A 17,485-nucleotide genomic window follows, 5' to 3' on the forward strand; every position below is an offset into this window, starting at 1 on the left:
AAATGGTTAGCATTTCTGCCTGGCAGTATTCAGGTCGCTGTTTCAAATCCTAACCAAAGCACCACCTGCCTGGAGTTTGCATGTTCTCCCTGTTCCTGCATGGGTTTCCTCCAGGTACTCCAGTTTCCTCCCACACTCCAAAGACATGCTGGTAGGTTAATTGGCTCCTGTCTAAATTGTCCCTAGTAGGTGTATGTATGAATGTGAGTTAGGGACCTTAGATTGTACGCTCCTTGGGGGTGGGGACTGATGTGAATGTACAATATATATGTAAAGCGCTGCGTAAATTGATGGCGCTATATAAGTACCTGAAATAAATAAACAGCACAGATCTCTCCCACCCACACCCCCCATCAGCTCCTGTATGGCCCCTGCATAGCAGAGCCATAGAAAGCAGTGCACATACACACTGTGAAACAGCACACAGTTAACCCTTTGATCGCCCCATGTTAACCGGTTCCTGCCCAGTGCCACCAGTACAGTGTCAGTGCTTTTTATTAGCACTGATCACTGTATCGGTTTCACTGGAGATGTCATTGACACCAAGTCCGTCCCCCCTCAGGGTCAGAATGCCCGCCGCACTCCCGCTATAAGCTGCTGATCACCGCCATTACTAGTAAAAAAAAAATAAAAATTCCAGTATCTATACCGCCATTTGTAAACGCTATAACCTTCACATAAACCAATTCATTTCCACGTATTGTGATTTTTTTTTTTTTTAGCAAAGATGTAGCAGAATACATTTTGGCCTAAATTTATGACACATAGTTAGTCTGGCTGACAAAAGACAGAAGTCCATCCAGTTCAACCATAGAAAAAAAAACAAAAAGTTATAATCCTATACCCAGAATTGATCCAGAGGAAGGCAAAAAAACCCAGCAAAGCACGATCCAATTTGCTCCTGCAGGGGAAAAAAATCCTTCCTGATCCCCCGAGAGGCAATCGGATATTCCCAGATCAACTTTCCCTATAAATATCCCTTAAAAAATTTGAAAAAAATCTAATTTCTTCATCAATTTATGCCAAAATATATTCCATGTCTTTGGCAAAAAAAAAATCCCAATAAGTGTATATTGATAGGTTTGAGTGAAAATTATAGCGTCTACAAATGGTATATATACTGCGATTTTTATTTATTTATTTATATACTAGTAATGGCAGTGATTAGCGACTTATAGTGGGACTGTGATAGTGTGGCGGGCAATCTGACACTAGCTGACAGGCAACCGGATAGTCCTTGGATCAAAACTTCAATGGAAACGCCTGAAAATCGCAACATGAACTTTTTTTCGAGCGTTTTGTCGATAGGCGACTCCCAACGCTGTAGCGTCTTGTGATTGCAATGCGATTTTATTCTCCACTTTTCTGAGGATCCATTTGGCATTAATTTTGTTTTATGAAGAATAAATCGTTGGTCAAGCACTAGGCGTTTGCACCCTCCTGTTTGCTCTTCTTGTAACTGGAGAAATCATATTTGTGCGAGTAGAAGACGCATTCTATACAGCAAAAAAGAGCTTCATGTAATAAAATCAGCGTCCGTGTTGCTGTCAGGATCAGCGCACGGCTTTCCCCTCCGGGTTACACAAGTCAGCAAACATGTCAACAATAAAAAGTGATTTATGATCGGAGAGAAGTGTTCCGGCAGGAATTGTCCACATTCATCTCTCCCTCCAGCACCCAACAGCACGCTCCTCTCCTCGGCTATACGGGATGACGTCCGTTCTGTGAACTAACGCCAACATGAAGAGCTCATGTAGTTCGGCGATCTTTTCAAACGTTGCGTTTACTGTTTGAACGCAAGCGTGTGTGTTTGAAGGGCAAACGCAAATCTCGACAAGAAAAGGCTGTGCTTTCCCTGCCTCTGCCTTCGGTTCGAGCGCACCTCACTAGGCCATGCTGCACCCAAAAGAACGCAGCGCAACGCAAAGCAGACCGCCAAACCGCCATGTGTGATATTCAGTGACAGTCAATGGCCTCTTTTCACACGGACGTTGCGATTGGGTCCACCTGCCCGTTTTTACGGCGGACCCCGTTCAGAACCTCCATTCTTCTCTATGGAGCGGTGGGTGTAAACAGACACGCCGGCATCTGATCCAGCGAAAAGAGACCTATGAGGATCCGTTCCCCTTTGGATCGGATCGAATGTCAGTCAAAATGTTGCGTTTACTGTTTGAACGCAAGTGTTCGTGTTTGAAAGGCAAACGCAAATCTCGACAAGAAAAGTCGGTGCTTTCCCTGCCTCTGCCTTCGGTTCAAGCGCACCTCACTAGGCCATGCTGCACCCAAAAGAACACAGAGCAACGCAAAGCAGACCACCAAACCGCCAAACCGCCATGTGTAATATTCAGTGACAGTCAATGGCCTCTATTCACACAGACGTTGCGATCGGGACCGCCTGCCCGTTTTTCCGGCGGACCCCGTTCAGAACCTCCATTCTCCTCTATGGAGCAATGGGTGTAAACGGACACGCCGGCATCTGATCCAGCGAAAAGAGACCTATGGGGATCCGTTCCCCTTCGGATCGGATCGAATGGCAGTCAGATGGAAACGGACAGGCGGTCCATTTCCATCCGGCCGCCCAAAGAGGGCAGCGGGCTGTGTTCATGTCTGATTTGCAGCAGTGGAGCGGACACGGACCTGTCATCCACGCTCAGCGGGGATCAGAGGAGAGATCCTCTGGTGAGCAAGTGAATCCGCTGATGGATCCACCCCATGTGAAAGGGGCCAATGAGATTTTGTTGACCTGAGTATGACATGCCCCCATCAGGGGCGGACTGACAACTCATGGAGCCCCCGGGCAATAGGGGATCATGGGGCCCCTGTGTCCTTGCCCAAACTCAAAAAAGCCTATGAAACAGGTACCAGGGGCATTTCATGGGGCCCCCTACTGACCCCGGGCCCTCAGGCAGTGCCAGAGTTTCCAAATGGTCAGTCTGCCCCTGACGCCCATCAATATGAGTCCTAAAACTGAACTCAGAGAATTTGTCAAGGGGCACCCTTGCAGTGGGGCCCCCCATTGGCCCTGCAAGGGGTAACGGCTCATTACAAGAAGGAGAAATGCTCACTTATTGCTCCAACAGGCTTTCTTGTTCCTTGCAACTGGTCCTGTGCTGCCTCCTCCCTAAGCTGCTCCCAGCCGTGGTTACACTCCTGCCTCCCTCATAAAAATGGGGGGTCAATGTGTTGTACGTGATGACGTTGAAGGGTTGCCCATAGAACAGAACTTGTGGGAGAAGCAGAGTGGCTAAGTGGCTAGCACTTCCGCCTGGCAGTACTCGGGTTGTTGGTTCAAATCCCAGCCACGGCACCACCTGCCTGGAATTTGCATGTTCTCCCTGTGCCTGCGTGGGTTTCCTCCCACACTCGAAAGGCATGCTGATTAATTGGCTCCTGTCTAAATTGGCCCTAGAATGTGAGTTAGGGACCTTAGATTGTACGCCCCTTGAGGGTCAGGGACTGATGTGATGTACAATATATATGTAAAGTGCTGCGTAAATTGACGGCGCTATATAAGTACCTGAAATAAATAAAGGACAGCGCTGGAGCTGGACAGTAAGTTACACCACCCGTTCACCCCCTCCCCCTTGACATAATGAGCATTTAACTCTTGTAGTAAATTTGGCTTTATTGCCGGAGTTCAGCTTTAACTGGGTGAAGCAAGCAGACAACTAAGGGCTTGTTTACCATTGCACCAGCCCTCTGAAGAGCAATTTGTGGTGGATCGCTGTTCAGAACGTGATTGACGGTCAATATGCAACTTCCTGACTGCCCATTTTAGCTCCTCAAAGCCCACAGCACAGCACTGAGCCGTAACCCTACACACTGCATTCACTTGAATGGGACACGTTTGGCAGACGGTATTAGACCTGGGGGGTAAAAATGCAGCTGAAACATGGGGGGGGGGGTAAAAATGCAGGTCCCGGAGTCAACTAGATTACATGCTGGGCAAGTTAGTAAGAATAAACGTAAGGAAAAAACAATGTGGCTCCCTAAAGAGATAGGTAGGATAGTAAAGGGAAAACAATCAGTATCCAGGAGATTCAGGGAAACAGGAGGTGAAGCTGACAGAGAAGAGTATAAGAATAGACAAAGGGGGGCCAAACACATCACCAGCCCTGCCAAAGCACAGAAAGAGGAAATTGCAAAATCTAACTTGCCCTCTAGAGGATTTACCCCCCCCCCCCTCCTCCAGGCCATTGTTTGCAATACAGCGATGCTTTACTTTAACTGACAATTGCGCGGTCGTGCAACGCTGCACCCAAATGAAATCTACGTCCCAGATTTGATTTGGGAGCAGCGTTGCATGACCGCGCAATTGTCAGTTAAAGTAAAGCATCACTGTATTGCAAGCAATGGCCTGGAGGAGGGGGGGGGGTAAATCCCCTAGAGGGCAAGTTAGGATTCTAGGATGCCCCTTCGTGAGGAGGTCCTGATTCCCCTATATAAATCTCTATATCACTAGAGGAGTGACCAGCAGGAGGAAGGAGGTCCCGATTCCTCTATATAGATCTTTATATCACTAGAGGGGTCACCGGCGGGAGGTCCTGATTTCTCTGTATAGATCTTTATATCACTAGAGGGGTCACCGGCGGGAGGAAGGAGGTCCTGATTCCCTAATATAGATCTTTATATCACTAGAGGGTTCACCGGCACGAGGAAGGAGGTCCTGATTCCTCTATATAGATCTTTATATCACTAGAGGGTTCACCGGCACGAGGAAGGAGGTCCTGATTCCTCTATATAGATCTTTATATCACTAGAGGGGTCACCGGCAGGAGGAAGGAGGTCCTGATTCCTCTGAATAGATCTTTTTATCACTAGTGGGGTCACCGGCGGGAGGAAGGAGGTCCCGATCCCTCTATATAGATCATTATATCACTAGAGGGGTCACCGGCGGGAGGAAGGAGGTCCTGATTCCTCTATATAGATCTTTATATCACTAGAGGTATCACCGGCGGGAGGAAGGAGGTCCTGATTCCTCTATATAGATCTTTATATCACTAGAGGGGTCACCGGCGGGAGGAAGGAGGTCCCGATTCCCCTATATAGATCTTTATATCACTAGAGGGGTCACCGGCAAGAGGAAGGAGGTCCTGATTCCTTAATATAGATCTTTAAATCACTAGTGGGGTCACCGGCAGGAGGAAGGAGGTCCCGATTCCTCTATATAGATCTTTATATCACTAGAGGGGTCACCGGCGGGAGGAAGGAGGTCCTGATTCCTTAATATAGATCTTTATATCACTAGAGGGGTCACCGGCAGGAGGAAGGAGGTCCTGATTCCTTAATATAGATCTTTAAATCACTAGTGGGGTCACCGGCAGGAGGAAGGAGGTCCCGATTCCTCTATATAGATCTTTATATCACTAGAGGGGTCACCGGCGGGAGGTCCTGATTTCTCTGTATAGATCTTTATATCACTAGAGGGGTCACCGGCGGGAGGAAGGAGGTCCTGATTCCCTAATATAGATCTTTATATCACTAGAGGGTTCACCGGCACGAGGAAGGAGGTCCTGATTCCTCTATATAGATCTTTATATCACTAGAGGGTTCACCGGCACGAGGAAGGAGGTCCTGATTCCTCTATATAGATCTTTATATCACTAGAGGGGTCACCGGCAGGAGGAAGGAGGTCCTGATTCCTCTGAATAGATCTTTTTATCACTAGTGGGGTCACCGGCGGGAGGAAGGAGGTCCCGATCCCTCTATATAGATCATTATATCACTAGAGGGGTCACCGGCGGGAGGAAGGAGGTCCTGATTCCTCTATATAGATCTTTATATCACTAGAGGTATCACCGGCGGGAGGAAGGAGGTCCTGATTCCTCTATATAGATCTTTATATCACTAGAGGGGTCACCGGCGGGAGGAAGGAGGTCCCGATTCCCCTATATAGATCTTTATATCACTAGAGGGGTCACCGGCAAGAGGAAGGAGGTCCTGATTCCTTAATATAGATCTTTAAATCACTAGTGGGGTCACCGGCAGGAGGAAGGAGGTCCCGATTCCTCTATATAGATCTTTATATCACTAGAGGGGTCACCGGCGGGAGGAAGGAGGTCCTGATTCCTTAATATAGATCTTTATATCACTAGAGGGGTCACCGGCAGGAGGAAGGAGGTCCTGATTCCTTAATATAGATCTTTAAATCACTAGTGGGGTCACCGGCAGGAGGAAGGAGGTCCCGATTCCTCTATATAGATCTTTATATCACTAGAGGGGTCACCGGCGGGAGGAAGGAGGTCCCGATTCCCCTATATAGATCTTTATACCACTAGAGGGGGCACCTGCAGGAGGAAGGAGGTCCTGATTCCTCTATATAGATCCTATCACTAGAGGGATCACCGGCAGGAGGAAGGAGGTCCTGATTCCTCTATATAGATCTTTATATCACTAGAGGGGTCACCGGCAGGAGGAAGGAGGTCCTGATTCCTCTATATAGATCCTATCACTAGAGGGGTCACCGGCAGGAGGAAGGAGGTCCTGATTCCCCTATATAGATCTTTAGTTGGACCTCATTTAGAATACTGTGTCCAGTTCTGGAGATCTCACTTACAAAAAGATATTGATAAGTAAAAAAAAGGAGGGTGTAGTTTGGAGATTTGGAAGAGGCTGAGTGCAATAGACAGAGTTAGCCCCTTGCGACGTCAGATGCGACATTCGATTTACAAATCACACATGAAGTCGCATCTAATGTATTTCTATGGCTCTGTTTTAATCACTGCGATTTGAAGTAGAGAGATTTCAAAAAATAGTTCCTGCAACACTTTTTTTCCGGTTTCATTGTGACTTTCATTGACTTCAGTTAAATGAATTCGCAAGCCGCAGCAAAATCCGAGGTACAAATCGCACTGATTCGCAGCTTTGAAATCGCGGTACTTCATAGCTAATCCTGCTATTAGGAAAGTATGACAGTTGTGTTCATGTAGTTCAACTCTGATGCGACTTTACACTCTCTGGCACTCAAGTCGCATCAAAGTAATGCAGGAACCTTCATGTGTCCAATGTCACGTTAGGGTTAGGGCTAGCACTACTTTGATGCGACTTTGATGCTACTCAAGTGCCAGAGAGTGTAAAGTCGCATCAAATCTGCAACAAAGTCGCACCCATCCAAAGTTGCGTCAAAGGCAATACTTTCCTATTGGAAAAAAAATGCAAAACGCATCAAAAAAAGCATGCTCAACAAGACAAAACGCGCCGTGAATTCGCACAATCCGCAAATTGCATAGATTGCAATTAAATTAAAGAATTAAAGAGTATCTAAACCCAAACAGAGCTCTAGTCCCCCCAAATCCTGTGGCCACTGACTCAGTGGCGTCTCGAGGAAGGTGCGAGGGTTGCGCACCGCACCGGGTGACACTTACCACACGGGGTGACACTGGACCCGCTTCTCGAAAAGGTAAGTTGTAAAGCAAGCCGACGATCCATCCTGCGGGGATCGTCGGATTTCTTTACAATGTACCTTTTTGTGGAGCGGGTCCGGTGTCACCCCGTATAGGTTGCATGCCGACGATCCCCGCAGGATGGATCGGATCTGCGGATCGGATCAGACTCCGATCCATTATGCTCCCCAATCCGCAGATCCGATCCATCCTGGGGATCATCAGCATGCAACCTATACGGGGTGACACCGGACCCTTTTGGGTGAAGTTCCGCTTTAAATGTATTGACTGCATTCGTTTTCTTTTTGCAGCCTTTTTTACCTGGCGATCCTGCGACTAATGCATTTCTTGTCCCTGGGAGGCTACACTCGCTCCCCCACTGTATCTATGGAGGGAACCATGGTTTCTACGCAGGCTGGATTTTAAAGCGTAACTTTTTCGTAAAAATGGACCTATGCACTGTAAGGGTTAACGGATCGCTCGGTTTGGGGGTACAGGCCGACGCTGCAGTGCTTTCAGTACCTCTGTCCTTGCTTTGGCAGGCTGCCACCACCGGAAGCTCCTTTTCTTTGGAACTCCAACACATTGATTTACTAAAACTGCAGGGTGCAAAATCTGGTGCAGCTCTGCATAGAAACCAATCAGCTTCCAGGTTTTATGGTCAAAGTTTAAATGAACAAGCTGAAGTTAGAAGCTGATTGGCTCCCATGCACAATATGACATCATCGCATACATTTCTGGGCCAGCAGTCCTGCATTGTACATGAGGATGGCAAGGGCCTGCCACCAACGCGGGGCATTGGAGTGAGGTGTAAGGTAAGTATTACAGCCTGTTCTTCTACCCCTAGACTTCCAAATATTTCCTCTACCCTTCGCCATCCTCATGTACAAGGCAGAACTGCTAGCCCTGCATTGTACGTAATGACGTCACTGTGTGACTGCTGGCCCTGCATTGTACGTAATGTCACTGTGTGACTGCTGGCCCTGCATTGTACGTAATGATGTCGCTGTGTGACTGCTGGCCCTGCATTGTACGTAATGATGTCGCTGTGTGACTGCTGGCCCTGCATTGTACGTAATGATGTCGCTGTGTGACTGCTGGCCCTGCATTGTACGTAATGATGTCGCTGTGTGACTGCTGGCCCTGCACTGTACATAATGATGTCACTGTGTGACTGCTGGCCCTGCATTGTACGTAATGTCACTGTGTGACTGCTGGCCCTGCATTGTATGTAATGATGTCGCTGTGTGACTGCTGGCCCTGCATTATACGTAATGACGTGACTGTGTGACTGCTGGCCCTGCATTGTATGTAATGACGTCACTGTCTGACTGCTGGCCCTGCATTGTATGTGAAGATGGCAAGAGCCTGCCCCCAATGCAGAGCATTGGAATGAGGTGTACGGTAAGTATTACAGCCTGTTCCCCTACCCCTAGACGTACCAAGCATTTCCTGTACCCCTCACCATCCTCATGTACAACGCAGAACTGCTAGCCCTGCATTGTACATAATGACGTCACTGTGTGACTGCTGGCCCTGCATTGTACATAATGACGTCACTGGGTGACTGCTGGCCCTGAATTGTATGTAATGATGTCGCTGTGTGACTGCTGGCCCTGCATTATACGTAATGTTGTGACTGTGTGACTGCTGGCCCTGCATTGTATGTAATGACGTCACTGTGTGACTGCTGGCCCTGCGTTGTATGTGAAGATGGCAAGAGCCTGCCTCCAATGCAGAGCATTGGAATGAGGTGTAAGGTAAGTATTACAGTCTGTTCCTCTACCCCTAGACGTACCAAGCATTTCCTCTACCCCTCGCCATCCTCATGTACAACGCAGAACTGCTAGCCCTGCATTGTACATAATGATGTCACCGTGTGACTGCTGGCCCTGCATTGCACATAATGATGTCACTGTGTGACTGCTGGCTCTGCATTGTACGTAATGATGTCACTGTGTGACTGCTGGCCCTGCATTATACGTAATGACGTGACTGTGTGACTGCTGGCCCTGCATTGTATGTAATGACATCACTGTGTGACTGCTGGCCCTGCATTGTATGTGAAGATGGCAAAAGCCTGCCCCCAATGCAGAGCATTGGAATGAGGTGTAAGGTAAGTATTACAGCCTGTTCCTCTACCCCTAGACGTACCAAGCATTTCCTCTACCCCTCACCATCCTCATGTACAACGCAGAACTGCTAGCCCTGCATTGTACATAATGATGTCACCGTGTGACTGCTGGCCCTGCATTGTACGAAATGACATCACAGTGTGACTGCTGGCCCTGCATTGTACGTAATGACGTTACCATGTGATTGCTGGCCCTGCATTGTATGTAATGAGGTCACCGTGTTATTGCTGGCCCTGCATTGTATGTAATGACGTCACCGTGTGACTCCTGGCCCTGCATTGTAAGAAATGACATCACTGTGTGACTGCTGGCCCTGCATTGCACATAATGATGTCACTGAGTGACTTTTGGCCCTGCATTGTACGTAATGACATCACAGTGTGACTGCTGGCCCTGCATTGTACGTAATGACGTTACCATGTGATTGCTGGCCCTGCATTGTATGTAATGACGTCACCGTGTGACTGCTGGCCCTGCATTGTAAGTAATGATATCTCCGTGTGACTGCTGGCCCTGCATTGTAAGTAATGACATCTCCGTGTGACTGCTGGCCCTGCATTGTACGTAATGACGTCACCGTGTGACTGCTGGCCCTGCATTGTATGTAATGACGTCACCGTGTGACTGCTGGCCCTGCATTGTAAGTAATGACTTCACCGTGTGACTGCTGGCCCTGCATTGTAAGTAATGACGTCACTGTGTGACTGCTGGCCCTGCATTGTACGTAATGACGTTACCATGTGATTGCTGGACCTGCATTGTACGTAATGACATCACCGTGTCACTGCTGGACCTGCATTGTACGTAATGACATCACCGTGTGACTGCTGGCCCTGCATTGTATGTTGTGACGTCACTGTGTGACTGCTGGCCCTGCATTGTATGTTGTGACGTCACTGTGTGACTGCTGGCCCTGCATTGAATGTCATGTTGCTAGAGAAGCATATATGAGGCTTTAGGGGATCAGTTTAGTAGTTTAATCGCCATATAGCAGAACTATTGCTACAGGGCGGCGGGGTTGCGCAAAATCACACACACACATATATATATGTGATTTTGTATTTCTGGGTAGGGGGTGCGTGCGTGTCAGTGCTTTTTATTACTGTATTACTGATCACTGTATTAGTGTCACTGGGGATGTCAGTGACAGTTAGTCAGTCCCCCCCCCCCAGTGTCAGAATGCCCTCCGCAGTCCCACCATAAGTCACTGATCGCCGCCATTACTAGTATATATTAAAAAAAATTATTAAATTCGTAGTATATAAACCACCATTTGTAAACGCTATAACGTTCATGTAAACCAATTAATTTACACGTATTGTGATTTTTGTTTAGCAAAGACACGGAGCAGAATACATTTTGGCCGGAATTTATGAAGAAATTTGATTTTTTACATTTTTTTTACTGGACATGTTTAATAGCAAAAAGTCCAAAATATAGTTTTTTTTTTCAAAATTGTTATTCTTTTTTGTTTATAGCGCAAAAAATAAAAAAACGCACAGGCGATCAAATACCACCGAAAGAAAAAAGAAAGCCCTATTTGTGGGGGAAAAAAAGGACATTTAGGTGCCACGTTGCATGACCGCGCAATGGTCATTTAAAAGTAACGCAGCGCAAAAAAAATTGCCTGGTCAGGAAGGGGGGTAAATCCCCTGGAGGGGGAGGGGTTACAGAAGAATGCTGGAGATGAGGGAGGACACAGCATTTCTGGCACGTTTGGCAACTATTTTCTGTACTTGCTGAAAAAGTTCTTAGCCTAAAAACGAATGCGGCCACCACATCTAAGTACTGGTAAGCTGTAATATTTTTGCCAAAACAATGTTCTTTGGTAGGGATCGGCAGCCCAACCATAACCTTGATCCGCACCGGACCAGCACCGGCTCGGAGTGGACTACTTATGGCGACTCTTCCGGGATTATTCAGTACAGCGGAGAAATAGCGAGTGCCGCCATAAACCGAAATAATCTCACTTTCTGCATTCAGGGCAATTAAAGGTGATGTATGAGTGATTGCTGCGGGCTGCAATTTCTTGAAACCATTGACCAGGGGCGAATTGACAACTCATGGGGCCCCCGGGCAAAAGGGGATCATGGGGCCCCTGTGTCCTCGCCCACACTCAAAGCACACCCAAAAAAGCTTATAAAAGGTACCAGGGGCATTTCATGGGGCCCCCTACTGACCCCGGGCCCTCAGGCAGTGCCGGAGTGCTCGAATGGTCAGTCCGCCCCTGCCGTGGACTGAGCGTGGACTCATTGGGCAAAGTGCAGCAGCTCATAATACAGGAATGGTCTCAGTAACATTTGCTTACTGAACATATTTATATACAACAACATATCACAGAGCCGTATACAGACCATATAGGGGGCACTTCTCAACTTCACTTACCACAAAGGAATCCTTAAAATAATGTCCAGGTCCTAGGGAACCCCAAGACCTGAATTTGGATTTATCAGGGGTCAGAAAGCTACTTACATCGGTGGCCATGGGGTACAATGCTCCTTACATTGGTGGTCAGTGAGAAGAATGTCCCTTACATTGGTGGTCAGTGGGAAGAATGTCCCTTACATTGGCGGTCAGTGGGAAGAATGTCCCTTACATTGGCGGTCAGTGGGAAGAATGTCCCTTACATTGGCGGTCAGTGGGAAGAATGTCCCTTACATTGGGGGTCAGTGGGAAGAATGTCCCTTACATTGGTGATCAGTGGGAAGAATGTCCCTTACATTGGTGGTCAGTGGGAAGAATGCTCCTTACATTGGTGGTCAGTGGGAAGAATGCCCCTTACATTGGTGGTCAGTGGGAAGAATGTCCCTTACATTGGTGATCAGTGGGAAGAATGTCCCTTACATTGGTGGTCAGTGGGAAGAATGCTCCTTACATTGGTGGTCAGTGGGAAGAATGCCCCTTACATTGGAGGTCAGTGGGAAGAATGTCCCTTACATTGGGGGTCAGTGGGAAGAATGTCCCTTATATTGGCGGTCAGTGGAAGAATGTCCCTTACATTGGCAGTAAGTGGGAAGAATGTCCCTTACATTGGCGGTCAGAGGGAAGAATGTCCCTTACATTGGCGGTAAGTGGGAAGAATGCTCCTTACATTGGTGGTCAGTGGGAAGAATGTCCCTTACATTGGCGATCAGAGGGAAGAATGTCCCTTACATTGGCGGTCAGTGGGAAGAATGTCCCTTACATTGGCGGTCAGAGGGAAGAATGTCCCTTACATTGGCGGTAAGTGGGAAGAATGTCCCTTACATTGGCGATCAGTGGGAAGAATGTCCCTTACATTGGCGGTCAGTGGGAAGAATGCCCCTTACATTGGCGGTCAGTGGGAAGAATGCCCCTTACATTGGCGATCAGTGGGAAGAATGCCCCTTACATTGGCGGACAGTGGGAAGAATGCCCCTTACATTGGCGGTCAGTGGGAAGAATGCCCCTTACATTGGCGGACAGTGGGAAGAATGCCCCTTACATTGGCGGTCAGTGGGAAGAATGCCCCTTACATTGGCGGTCAGTGGGAAGAATGCCCCTTACATTGGAGGTCAGTGGGAAGAATGCCCCTTACATTGGAGGTCAGTGGGAAGAATGCCCCTTACATTGGCGGTCAGTGGGAAGAATGCCCCTTACATTGGCGATCAGTGGGAAGAATGCCCCTTACATTGGCGGACAGTGGGAAGAATGCCCCTTACATTGGCGGTCAGTGGGAAGAATGCCCCTTACATTGGCGGACAGTGGGAAGAATGCCCCTTACATTGGCGGTCAGTGGGAAGAATGCCCCTTACATTGGCGGACAGTGGGAAGAATGCCCCTTACATTGGCGGTCAGTGGGAAGAATGCCCCTTACATTGGCGGTCAGTGGGAAGAATGCCCCTTACATTGGAGGTCAGTGGGAAGAATGCCCCTTACATTGGAGGTCAGTGGGAAGAATGCCCCTTACATTGGAGGTCAGTGGGAAGAATGCCCCTTACATTGGCGGTCAGTGGGAAGAATGTCCCTTACATTGGCGGTCAGTGGGAAGAATGACCCTTACATTGGCGGTCAGTGGAAGAATGCCCCTTACATTGGCGGTCAGTGGGAAGAATGTCCCTTACATTGGCGGTAAGTGGGAAGAATGTCCCTTACATTGGCAGTCAGAGGGAAGAATGTCCCTTACATTGGCGGTCAGAGGGAAGAATGTCCCTTACATTGGCGGTCAGTGGGAAGAATGTCCCTTACATTGGCGATCAGTGGGAAGAATGTCCCTTACATTGGCGGTCAGTGGGAAGAATGTCCCTTACATTGGCGGTCAGTGGGAAGAATGTCCCTTACATTGGCGGTCAGTGGGAAGAATGCCCCTTACATTGGCGGTCAGTGGGAAGAATGTCCCTTACATTGGAGGTCAGTGGGAAGAATGTCCCTTACATTGGCGGTCAGTGGGAAGAATGCCCCTTACATTGGCGATCAGTGGGAAGAATGCCCCTTACATTGGTGGTCAGTGGGAAGAATGTCCCTTACATTGGTGGTCAGTGGGAAGAATGTCCCTTACATTGGTGGTCAGTAGGAAGAATGTCCCTTACATTGGTGGTCAGTAGGAAGAATGTCCTCCTTACAGACAGCTAAAAAGATAATTGTTGCATGGCTCTCCTAAGTGGCTTTGGACCCAGAACTATGCAGTCACCATCAGATGAGAAGTCAATCGACTTGAGATCAAGGAACCCTTAGCAACTTTGGAGAAACTTTATGGTTCCACCAGACTTTGGTTGAAATGGCTGATATAGACTGTTCAGTTCTGTTTTGGCCACCAAAGGAACCCGCAAACTATTATCTGTATCGCACTTATACAAACAACACATGCACATCTTGAGCCAGTATTGGCTGGGAACTGATTAACTTATCTGTATGAAATTTAGGTGGAAACCATAGGGAAATGTGCAGAGGACTTACAAACTCCATGCTGACCGATTCCTGGTGGAATCCAAATCGCACAACAGAAAGTAGCAGAGTGCTGGTCATTTAGCCCCCGTTGCTGCAGTCAGCTATTTTCTAAGACGAGTGCAATAAACTGAATTGTTAACGGTTGCTATGGGGTGCAAGTCCTTGTTGCTTGTTGCATTGTCCCGTTAACTAAGCTGTAAATCCTAACGGGTTCAAAACTGTCACATGCTCCCTGAGAAAATACAACGTGTACGAGTCTTACCTCTGTTTATAGGCATCTCTCTCTCTTTTCACTTTGCCAAGGACATTGTAGAGAGCTCTGATTTCCGGGGTGATGGTATCGATCTGAACTCCAACCCCATCGGCGTGACCCCAATAGGCTCCACTTCCAGACCCAACAGACCCTATATCTGTGCGGGTCACGAACCTCCGTGGCCCGTAGACCCATGGCTGAGGAGGGGGAGCGGGGGACGGCCGGGTGAGCCCCAGTAATGGAGGGGGCAAGATAGGCCCCACAAAGCCAGTCTGCACTGCCTGGTCCCTGGTGATGGGCCCCGCGCCTTGTGCTCTTTCTAGGGCTCTCTCCAAAGAACGGTTCCTTCGTTCCAACTCGTGCACCTTGGCCAAGAAGCAGCGGAAGCGCAGGTTGAGGGTCTTCAAGACGCTGATGTTGGAGCCAAAGTCATTCCTCAAAGCCGAGGCCCCCCCAGTCTGACCATAGGGGGTCCCCAAGAGAAGCGATGACTGTGGCGGTGATGGGGGGCTGTCCCCCTGCTGCATAGGGGGGTCTGATGAGAGCAGGAGAAGGTTGGGAGTTAATAGAGGATTCATGGCTGGGTTATTCATAGCACTGCAGAAAGGAGGGAGAAGAGGGGAGGACCAGCCAGAGGAGGAGGGAGGCAGAGAAGTCACATCATCCGAGATATGAGGACAGAGATTTGGAGTAAAAGCAGCTTGATGGTAAAAGGGGGGATGAAGAATGACGGACAGCCAGAGGAGGGGTGCAAAATAGAAGGAGAAGGGGATGCAAAGGGGCTGGGAGAGAGGAAGACACATCAGCTGTGACGTCCTGGGAGAGGGGGGAACATTCCTGCTTACTAACCGCAGGCAACACACACCAACTGCAGAGAGAGGAGGAGGAAGGAGAGGGATGGAGGGAAAGGCAGGATTGGGGGGGAGCAAATTCCTGCCTGACTCACTGCAGCCTGGAGATACCAGAGCACAGGGGACACAAGAGCCAAAATATAACGAGGGAGGGCGCCTTCTCCATAGAGATCAGCTGTGTCTGACCAGGCCGGTGGTGGCAATGCTGACCAAACACAGCTGATCCAGACTGGAAGAACTGACGAGGCCTACATCCAACCAGCCCTAGACACCGAAATATAGGAAGAAATTCATTTATATAGTTACATAGTTGGTGAGGATGAACGACACCGCAATTCTTCACCCGTAATCCACTCTACGGAACCACTGCAACACCGGGCCCACTCTGACAATTCTGCTACATGTACAAATACACATTTTTTTGGCTAGAAAATGGACTTAGAACCACCAAACATTATATATATACAGTAGATATAAAAAAGTCTACACACCCCTGGTAAAATGTCAGGTTTCTGTGACGTAAAAAAAAATAAGACAAAGATAAATCATTTCAGGACTTTTTCCACCTTTAATGTGACCTATAAACTGTACAACGGCAGTTGAACAACAAACTGAAATCTTTTAGGTGGAGGGAAGTAAATATATATATACATATATAATATAAAAAAATATATATAAACATATAAATATATATATACATATATAATATAAAAAAAATATATAAACATATAAATATATATATATATATATATATATATATGTGTGTGTATATTAAATATATATATATATATATATATATGTGTATACATAAAAAAATTTATATATATATATACATACACACATACATACACACACACACATATATATATATATATATATATACACACTATAATTCCAAAATATATATTTGCATGCAATTGTCCAAAATGTCTTGGTATGCTGACGCCTTAAGAGTTCCCTTCAGTGGAACTAGGGGGCCAAGCCCAACCCCTGAAAAACAACCTCACACCATAGTCCCCCCTCCACCAAACTTTACACTTGGTACAATGCAGTCAGGCAAGTACCGTTCTTTCCACCACCAAACCCAGACACGGCCATTGGATTGCCAGACAGAGAAGCGTGATTGGTCACTCCAGAGAACACGTCTCCCCTGCTCTAGAGTCCAGTGGCGGCGTGCTTTACACCACGGCATCCGACGCTTTGCATTGCACTTGGTGATGGAAGGCTTGGATGCAGCTGCTCGGCCATGGAAACCCATTCCATGAAGCTCTCTATGCACTGTTTTTGGGCTCATCTGAAGGCCACACCAAGTTTGGAGGTCTTTAGCTATCGCCTCTGCAGACAGTTGGTGACTTCTGCGCACTGTGCGCTTCAGCATGCGCTGACCCCGCCCTGTCATGTGACGTGGCCTACCACTTGGTGGCTGAGTTGCTGTTGTTCCCAGTTGCTGCCACTTTGTTATAATCCCACTAACAGTTGAGCGTGGAATATTTAGTAGCCAGGAAATGTCACGGATGGACTTATTGCACAGGTGACCACCTATCACAGGACCACGCTTGGAGTCACTGAGCTCCTGAGAGCGACCCATTCTTTCACCAATGTTTGTAGAAGCCGTCTGCATGCCTAGGGGCTTGATTGTATACATCTGTGTCCATGGAGGGGATTGGATCACCTGAATCCAGTGATTCGGAGGGCGGGGCCAGTACTTTTGGCAATATAGTATATATATATATTTATTAAGCAGAAGCCCAAGAGAATAAAATGGTGAGTGTTGCAGTTTTTTATATCACACTGTGTTCGCTCAGCAGTTTTTCAAATGGATTTTTTTTTTAAATAATACACTTTTGCGAATTTTATTGCACGAATACAGAATATACTACCCAATTGTTTGGCAAAATATAAAATATGGTGTTACACCAAATAAATAGATACCTAGCATGCCACGCTCTAAAATTGCAC

General features: G+C 47.6%; 1 protein-coding gene across 1 annotated transcript in view; it reads right to left on the bottom strand.

Moving 5' to 3' along the window:
* LOC149448886 (non-homologous end joining factor IFFO1-like) overlaps positions 1 to 15,593 on the bottom strand; it is an 82,592-nt gene extending 66,999 nt beyond the window's left edge. Inside the window, exon 1 of the mRNA XM_089694110.1 lies at positions 14,685 to 15,593. Coding sequence (XP_089550236.1) covers positions 14,685 to 15,478 — 794 coding nt within the window. The 5' untranslated portion in view covers positions 15,479 to 15,593. The remainder of the gene's footprint in view (positions 1 to 14,684) is intronic.
* Positions 15,594 to 17,485: the final 1,892 nt, after the last annotated feature.

The sequence above is a fragment of the Staurois parvus genome, unplaced genomic scaffold, assembly GCF_062004578.1.
Source record: "Staurois parvus isolate SC_StPar_1 unplaced genomic scaffold, SC_StPar_1.0 ptg000651l, whole genome shotgun sequence".
Classification (NCBI taxonomy): Eukaryota; Metazoa; Chordata; class Amphibia; order Anura; family Ranidae; genus Staurois; species Staurois parvus.